The sequence below is a fragment of the Danio rerio genome, chromosome 16, assembly GCF_052040795.2.
Source record: "Danio rerio strain M-AB ecotype USA chromosome 16, GRCz13ab, whole genome shotgun sequence".
NCBI lineage: Eukaryota > Metazoa > Chordata > Actinopteri > Cypriniformes > Danionidae > Danio > Danio rerio.
Genome location: NC_141036.1, coordinates 12,094,399 through 12,103,705, shown reverse-complemented (window position 1 = coordinate 12,103,705; position 9,307 = coordinate 12,094,399). Strand labels below are relative to the sequence as shown.

Below are 9,307 nucleotides of genomic sequence, written 5' to 3'. Positions count from 1 at the left end.
ATGGTTTATTTACAATAATTGTGGGATTTTGGCAGTAAAACTATGGTCAGTTTTAGAATTTTCAGAAAAGCTTTTTTTGACCGATATGTTTACACATAAAGGGAGTTTGTTTTTATGACAGAAGCAACCAGGGAGCAACATAGGGATAAAAACAGATAAAAAATACTAAATGGAGAATAAAAATAAAGAGAAATTAACATTTATAATTATAATTATGCTTGTTCTTTTACTGCACTGTAAAACCCAACAGTCAACTTTATCAAATGAAATGAGTGTAGTGAGCTCAAAATTGACTGAAAGCTAATTCTATTAATTTGAAAAGAGTTTTGAGCTCAGTGTTGAAGCTAATGGGTCAATTAAATACCTCATTTCTTCAGTTTGAATAGAGTAAGTTCACAGTACTCGTATAGATTCGTTTTTTTTTAACTCAAATGGTCTGTTGCAATCGATTTCCTCAAACAGTTTGAGTTGCCTAAACTCATTGGGTTTTACTGTATCAGTTGGTTTGAGTTCTCGTCATTTATTGGGTTTTACTGTGCTTAAATTGCTTCATTTACTCAAATGGATTAAGTTCACAGTACTCATTAGGATTCGTTTTTGAACTTAAATGGTTTTTTGCAATCGGTTTCCTCAAGGGGTTTGAGTTACCTTAATGTTTTGGGTTTTACAGTGTGGTTTAGGCCTGTATAATGCATAAGTTAACATGACCGCAACAATCCCGTATTACCGAATGATTCAAAGACTCATTCATTTAAATGATTTATTTAAAAGGCAGATTAATTTACAAAGCAAGCAAAAACATGCAGATGATCTGTAAAAATATATAAAAAAATGATCAAAACGTCGTATTTAAAGGGATAGTTTGTCCAAAACTGAGAATTTAATCATCATTTACTCACCTTTCACTTGATACAAACTTGTTTCAATTACTTTCTTCTCTTGAACACAAAAGAAGATATTTGAATAAAATTTTTTGAAAAAGATGTAACATTGACTTCGACGGTATTTGTTTTTCCTATACTGAACATTGGTCAATGGTATTTAATGAAAATATGGGGTATTTTTTCAGGTATAATAACAGGTATTTTTGAAAATATCTTAATTTGAGTTCAACAAAAAAAATGATACTCAAAAGTTTGGAGCCACTTGAGGGTGAGTAAATAGTGACAACATTTTACTTTGGGTGAACTATCACTTTACACACAACCACTATTAATACACACTTCATTATTTTATAATGCCACGTTTTTAAAAAAGGAGAACCATGGAAAGCTTCAGTTTTTACTCTACACAAACAAAAATCTTGCTGACTTTTCAGACTCTGATGAAAAACAAGTGTCACTTCTCCTCTTGCCCTCTTGTCAGGCCATGACAGAAAAGTACGAGGTGTTCTCGGTCTCCACTGAACTGAATGATCCAGTAGGCCTGCGGGTGCTTGATCCTCGACCGTTTGCCCATCCCACCAACCCGAGGCACCCCTGGGGTCCTAAAGCAGCCTTGCACATCTGGGCAAGCTCACGGCGAAACTTCACTCCCACAAGCCCATAAAGTAGAGGATTTAAAGCGCAATGTGCCAAGCCCAGACTTTCTGTCACCAGAATGCCCACATCCAACACATTGTTCAATGCGCAGGATTTGACAATGACGCCTAACATCTGCAAGCTGTCAGTCATCCGCAGAGCATTATAAGGCGCCCAGCTGATCACGAACACGATGACTAAGGAGATGATGAGCCTCAGTGAGCGGCGTTTCTGCCTACGTGTGGCATGGCACAGAGCTTTGAAAATGTGAAGGTAGCAATACAGCATTACCAACAGAGGAAGTATGAACCCAAGAACCATGCTTACCAGCTGCATACCAATTTGCCATTGCTTGGAGTATTGTTCAGAATAAACTATTTGGCACACCATTCGATTCATGCCAGGAATTTGCACTAAGTCACGAAAGTGCATGTCCACCATGGACAATCCCAAACAGATGACCCAAATGAAGGCGCAGGCCAGCTGAGCATGGCAGGTTTTGCGTCTCCAGCTGATATTGATGGCGTGGACAATAGCCAGGTATCTGTCAAAGCTGATACATGCCAGGAAGAGCACCCCACAATAAACATTCAGCGAGAACAAAGCTCCAGTTATTTTACACATGACCTTGCCAAACACCCACTCGCTGATCCACTCGACGGCGAAAAATGGCAACGTTGCAGCCAGAAGAAGGTCTGAGACGGCCAAATGTAGCAGGAAGGTGTCTGTCAGTGAGAAGGAGCAGGGACTGTGTCGAGATTGGCGATATCGGCGGATAACACAAAGCACAAGTATGTTACCCACTAGCGCCAGGATAAACACCATGATGTAAGCCACAGGTGCAAAGCGACCAAGAAAATTCCACGTTTCTCTCAGACTGCAGGGGGCAGCATTAGGATTATCATCATCATAGGAAGCACTGCTGTAGTCATAATCTGTAGGCTGTAACAAAACAGATGCCTTTCAATATCTTGGTCATTCAATATCTTGGTCATTTCAGCTTCTTCTTAATTTTACGGTTTATTCCTAGCAGCTGGGGTGCCGGAAATAAACCATAAAATACGGGCTGTTAAATTAAAGGAATTTACTGTAAAATAACAGAGGTTGAATTTACCAGAAATTTTAAGTAAATTTCTGTAATTTTATGTCCGTTATTTTACAGTAAATTTCTGTAATTTAATGTTCGTTATTTTACTTTGTTTTTTTTTTGGCACCCCAGAAAAATTACAGATTTTTTTACAGTGTAGTGCTGCACCAACATTAAAAAAAAAAAATTGCGGTTAATTTACTCATCTTCAGGCCAGGTGAGGATATGTTTACATGACAACAACGTATCCAAAACAGAAAAGTTTCTTCACTGTGTTTTGAAAGTTTCACCTTTACATTATAAACTATTTCTGAAAAATACGCACAAAACAATCTCTTTAAAAACATTGTGTTACGTCTGCCAGGCCAGTATTTGGCAATTTTTTAGTAAACAGTACTGATGACACTCAGTACTCATATGTTTAATTTGCCACTGTGAGATGCATCTCTGATTATGCTTGTAATGTGAATTAAATCAACACTTTGCTGATGAAGCTTTAGGAGACACTTGAGCAACAACACTTTTGAAGACTTCAAAGACAAAGGCTAAGGGCTCTATTTTGACGATCCATGCACAAAGCGCACAGCGCAAGGCGCAAACGCTTTCAGAGAGAATCCATTTTTGCTAATATAAGGACAGAAAAATCCACTTTGCGCCGTGGCGCATGGTCTAAAGGGTTGAGCTTATTTTATTAATAAGTTATAGGTGTGTTTTGAGAATAAACCAATCAAACTCTCATCTCCCATTCCCTTTAAGAGCCAGTTGCGTTGCTCCATGGCGCATTTGCTATTTACATGACGTAAAGTAAGTGGAAGTGGAAAAACTGAGTATTTCACTAGTAAGAAAACAGTTAAACAGAGCATCTACAGATAAATTATTCTTGTAATTTTCCTGCAAATGTTCATGACTGTAGGTCATAAATAGGCCATAAGTGTAATTGCTTCACCACTCTTCACTTTTTTTCACCATGCATGAACAGCTACACCATTTCAAGCTCTCTTGTTTGTGTTTATCTGCGTTCATGTTTGGTGAACAGAGGTGAAAAGTGGTGAAACAATGACCTTTAAAGAAGCCAAACATTGTCATTTCTGTTGAGCACATGAACATATTGGCCAGTCAGCAGAATTTAGGAAAGGGTTCAGCAGCTATTAAAATGTTAGTGGGACTTTAAAAAAATCTGTACTGATTGGTACCAAAGTCGATACGTCAGACTAGCCTAAGTAGAACAATAATAGATTTGTGGCTGAAGCTGTTGTAATTATGATTTGTAAAATGGAAGTCAATAACAATTGCAAAGTACAAGCAAAGCTGAGGTCAAATTAAAGTCTTATGAAGCAAAACAAGAACATTATCAACATTCGAAACATTTTTGGTAATCTACATAAATGAAAATTAAACATGGTTTTATTGTAAGTCTAGCCATGCGGTTTGCTTGGTACATTGATGTTTGTATACAGTTTTACTAAAAATATGGTTGGTCTCCCATAATTATGGTTAATTTGTGATTACAGTGATTAAAGTACAATATGCATGTTATTTTATTATTATTATTATTATTAATTGAGGAAAGTCAAAAGTTATTCATTTTTGCAAACTATTTTGTTTCTATTTTAAACCCTCACATGCTTATTATTCAGCTCATCGGTTCTTTGGTCTGATTTAGAGCTGGATACTCATTTCAGTCACAGAAAAATGTAAATGTAGAGCTGAATTTTGGCCAAAAGAAACAGCATATTGACTCTTTTTGAGATTTTGACATAACTCTCAGGCACATCTGAATATGAGTTTTAATATAGCTCGTAAATCCTCCAACTGTTTCAGATCCAGTTCACTCCATTTTCTAACCTATTTAGTTCTCTAAAAATGACTGGTTCAAAAGTACGACTCATTTGCAAATCTGAAATCACCCCATGTTGGCCCAGTTCTCCCATTAGTATTTTCCAAATTACTAATAGTGTGATAAATGAAGAATAATGTTGTGCACAAAGTGAATTTTTAGCTTCAATATGGCCTTATGGTATCATTAGGAGCTATAGGTATTTATCTTGCTTTGCCTGTGGGTGCTTGTCTGTGCGTTTTAATCTGGCAACGTTGGACATGGATTATATAAATCACTAAGGACCAAGGTTTCTACTTTAATTATTTACTAAAGAAAAATGTCATCTATCTAACATGGTCTGAAAATGAGTAAATTAATTTCAGGTAAATGATCTCTTAAAAGTATTAGTTTAATGGCAACTAAAACTCACCGCTGAGACCTCTGTGGCTGTTGTTGAGTTGTCCATGATGAGCTTCAGAGAAGTGAGACATACAAATAAAATAGTGGGCACGAGATGTTAGGCACGTCTCGTCTCTCAAACTATCTTGTCTATATGTCTCTTCTTTCTATTGGACAATTAACACACACAAAAAGAAAAATAGAGGGACAAAGAGTGAAACGTTAGACCACAGAAACTGAATCCCACGTTGTCAAGCTACAACAAAAGCCTAAAATGTGGAACTGAAAGCTGCATGAGCAGGAAAAACTAAAATCTGCATTCCTTTGATTAAAAACAAACAGACAGTAAAATTAACATCCTTAATTTGTTGAGTGCAGACATTTTTTTTCTTTCTACAAGTTTGTTGAATTAATTCATTTTTATCGAAGACATCTTGACATTTTGAAAGCTCTAAAAGGTTGAGACAGATTGAGAAATCTAAAAGTTTGTAAAAAAGTTATAGTAAAACATCAAATGTTTATTGTGTAAACCTGGGAAGAGTAGAGTACAACTACAAGGAACTGAAAGTGCTAAAGACTCAAACTGTAAAAAGTATATTATTTTTGTTATATGAAATAAAATAAATCACAATTAATAAACCTTAATATATATATATATATATATATATATATATATATATATATATATATATATATATATATATATATATATATATATATATATATATATATATATACAGTTGAAGTCAGAATTATTAGTCCCCTTTTAAATATTTCCCAAATGATGTTTGACAGAGCAAGGAAATTTTCACAGTATGTCTGATAATATTTTTTCTTCTAGAAAAAAGTCTTATTTGTTTTATTTCGGCTAGAATAAAAGCAGTTTTGAATTTTTTAAAAACTATTTTTGGGACAAAATTATTAGCCCCTTTAAGCTAATTTTTTTTTCGATAGTGTACGGAACAAACCATCGTTGTAGAATAACTTGCCTAATTATCCTAACCTGCCTAGTTAACCTAATTAACATAGTTAAGCCTTTAAATGTCACTTTAAGCTGTATATTTACTGTCATCATGGCAAAGATAAAATAAATCAGTTATTAGAAATAGGTTTTTAAAACTATTATGCATAGAAATGTACTGAAACAATCTTCCCTCCATTAAACAGAAATTGGGGAAAAAAATAAACAGGGGCGTTAATAATTCAGGGGGCTAACAATTCTGCCATCACCATATAATACATGTTGATGGATCTGGTGTTGTAGTTAAAGTAAAGCATTGCTAATGTAAATCTGAGAGAATGTTCCAACTTGCTGTCATTCATTTCAAGAAAAGAATTACCCTCTGAAGTGAAATTTTGATAACAGTAAAATTGACTTATTACAACTGTATCAAGGACCAGCATTAACGTTTAGAACATAGTAGAAACAAAAAATCAAAGTCACGTACCTGTTGTCTCTGTGCTGTCTGCGCAGGGCTTGACTTGCCCAGATCTGATGATGGTCTGATAACTTCTCAAAGTGTTCAGGAAACATGTTAATCTTTGTGCTTCCTGCCTTTTTTCTTTCTTCCCCTTTCACTGTCCAAAAAAACATAAACTTAGTGGAAATATTTTCAACATCATAAACAGAAGTTTTTATTTGTAGTAAGGTACTTGTAAATCTAAGATGTAGCAGTTTTTAGTTAAATGTTTACGGCTCCAATGTGGTTTATGGTATTTTTTAATAGACAGGAAGCCAAAGCCTTGCTCTTATTAAATTAGTACATATGATGATTTGTTGTTTAGTTTGATAGCAGTTGCAATTCAAAATGTCTAAACATTATTGAGAGGTAATTTAGTATTTTCCCCCATTTTTAAAAAATGATTTTGTTTATATCTTTGTTTGTTTATTTAGGTAGTAAAATTGTGGTATCTTAATTATTCTGGTCAATGTTGCTGTCTTTAAGTAACTTGATTACATAATAGTGTACAAAATTGTAGTAAAATGCATTTAAGCCTTTGAAAACTCTTTAATAAAACCCAGACTTAATTAACTGAGGCTGTTACCCATGAATGCAATTGAAGAGCAGACCAAATCAAAAGAACTCTCACAAAAGTCACTAAAAGGCACCAAAGGTTAGGCACAACAGCCTGCTTTATTCAATAATTTAAATTGTTTTACCTGTGTTTTTACCTTGCCATTCATGACCATGAAAAACATAAAATGATGTCACAACTTGACAACTTGGAAATGATGACTTTAGTTGTGTTCCTTAGATTGACCAAGATTCACAAGATGTTTTCCAAATTGAACACTGTTAAAAAAACTGTTAAATTTACGGAAAATACCGGCAGCTGTGGTTACCAGAATATTTCCATAAAAAATACAGAAGTTTATAGAACTGTTTTAACTTAAGGAAAATAACCATATTTCATGAACTGATACAATGTTCAGTTCACAAAACGTAGCTTAGTGCATAAAAATGTAAAATCATTTAATGTAGTAACGTGTTCATGTGTGTTTACATTAGCAAACAGATATTCACTGCATCAGTAACTACACAGTTACATTTAAACAAAAGACGATGCAGAACAACATAAAATACTTTCGGTTCATTTAGGACTTCAATTCAATTCAATTCAGCTTTATTTATATAGCGCTTTTACATTGTAGATTATGTCAAAGCAGCTTCATATAAATGGTCATAGTAATTGGAACAGAGTAGTTTAGTTTTTAGTGTTTAAGTTCAGTTCAGTTTAGCTCAGTTCAGTGTAGTTTAAAATCATTACCAGGAGTCCAAACACAGAAGAGCACATTCATCGATGGGTAGCTCAACTGATCTTAAACCATGCAAGCTAGTGGTGACAGCAGAGAGGGAACTTGCACCCAGATGCTATATAATCCACAATGGTGACACAAAAACCACTTTACAGTATTTTGCTGTTTTTTTTTCTTTTCTTTCTTTAAAAGAAATATACAGCCAGCTGTGGTTTCCAGTAATCTGCTATTTTCAACATTTTACATTCGTAAATTCAGTTTACAGAATATTTTTGTTAAAATACATTCCACAGTCTGTATTTTTCATCAAACACATTTAACCTATCAAATCCCTGAGCAAAATCCTTACTAGTGTCCTCACTACAAAGGGTTGAACACTCAGACAGTGATGAAGTTAATGAGATAATTAAGTGTATAATTAAAGGAGGGTTAAGAATTATTGATGAACAACTGTTAACAGAAGAATCACTGAAAGAATGAAAACACACACACACACACAAAAAAACCCCCCAACCAAAACCAAAGATGAAATCAACTAAGAATAAAACTCTAAACAAAACAATAATTAATAAAAATAAAACAAATTACACAATAAAAATGTGATTTCTCAAGATCTCAGTGGAGATCATTAAACAACTACACAAACATCAGGAGCTTCACTTATTATTGACCTTTGACTTTATTTCTCTCACATAAACAAAAGCTCTTAATGAAATTTTTGTTGTTCATTTGATATCACCAAGAGGGAGGTCAGCATCTGTTTTAGTTGGGCTTTTCAAGTATTTGTTCTGACAAATCAATCATTTAAACTATTCAAACATGACTTTATTCAAATTATTTTCTGTGGAATTATCTTTATATATGCTACAATTTCACAGCATTTCTGGGTATTTGATTTATGAAATGGCGCTCATAGTGTTGAATATTATGGTTGGGGATACTGCTCACTGCTAAGTTGTCTGGTATTTCCATCACAGTTTCTATTAGTTCTAGTCAGTAGTATGCATACTGTGTAACATAGAGACTAATATTTTATATTGGTTGGATAATTTGGATCTTTAAAGTCATCTGGTATATCTTGGAAAACCCCTGCGCTTTTTTTTTTGAAAACAATATGCTAACTCAGAGCTCCCTTGCTTACCTTTTACTTGCATAGAATTGTTTTGATGTATAATCAATACTTTCTAATAGTGTTAACCATATCATACTTTTAAAAAAAATATCTCTCTCTGTTCAAGGAAATTATGAAAAAACATTATCTGCTTACAAGAGAATTCAAGTAAAGATTCCACCTTAAGATTAAAATGGTGTGTTGGACACTGAACATAGTATCCAGCTGCTTGGATTTGTAGATTTAGTTTCGATAACTTTTCCAAACTGTGGTTTATATAATTACAAGTTCACAAGTGTAAAGATCAACAAGTGTAAAAGCATTATAATGGACAGTATGTCTTAAAGGAGCAATGTAATACTCCTGTAATTTGATTTTAAACAAATGTTTGATTTAAACAAATGTTTGTCTATTAAGCCTCCTCAACATATTTAAATGCGGACAAACAAAAGTCACTGTATTAAGGTCTGTGTACAGTTTAGTTGTTAATTAGAAACCAGTTTCTTTCAATTAATAATAATAATAATAATTATAATAATAACAATAATAACAATAAGATGATAATGATGATGATGAAAAGCCTTTATTTGTCACATACACTTTTACATGTAGC

General features: G+C 33.8%; 1 protein-coding gene across 2 annotated transcripts; it reads right to left on the bottom strand.

The window, feature by feature from the left end:
• Positions 1-746: 746 nt before the first annotated feature.
• On the bottom strand, positions 747-6,320 carry cxcr3.2 (chemokine (C-X-C motif) receptor 3, tandem duplicate 2). 2 transcript variants are annotated; one of them, NM_001007314.1, is made up of 3 exons: positions 6,274-6,320; positions 4,857-4,992; positions 747-2,462 (listed from the first exon to the last, which is right to left on the bottom strand). In NM_001007314.1, exons 2-3 carry the CDS (start codon positions 4,890-4,892, stop codon positions 1,362-1,364), a joined length of 1,137 nt encoding a protein of 378 aa, NP_001007315.1. In that variant the 5' UTR covers positions 4,893-4,992; positions 6,274-6,320; the 3' UTR covers positions 747-1,361. The 2 variants fall into 2 exon arrangements, with proteins under 2 accessions (NP_001007315.1, XP_087142423.1); XM_087286297.1 differs by lacking the exons at positions 4,857-4,992; positions 6,274-6,320 and adding an exon at positions 2,716-2,910 and having other exon boundaries at positions 747-2,607.
• Positions 6,321-9,307: the final 2,987 nt, after the last annotated feature.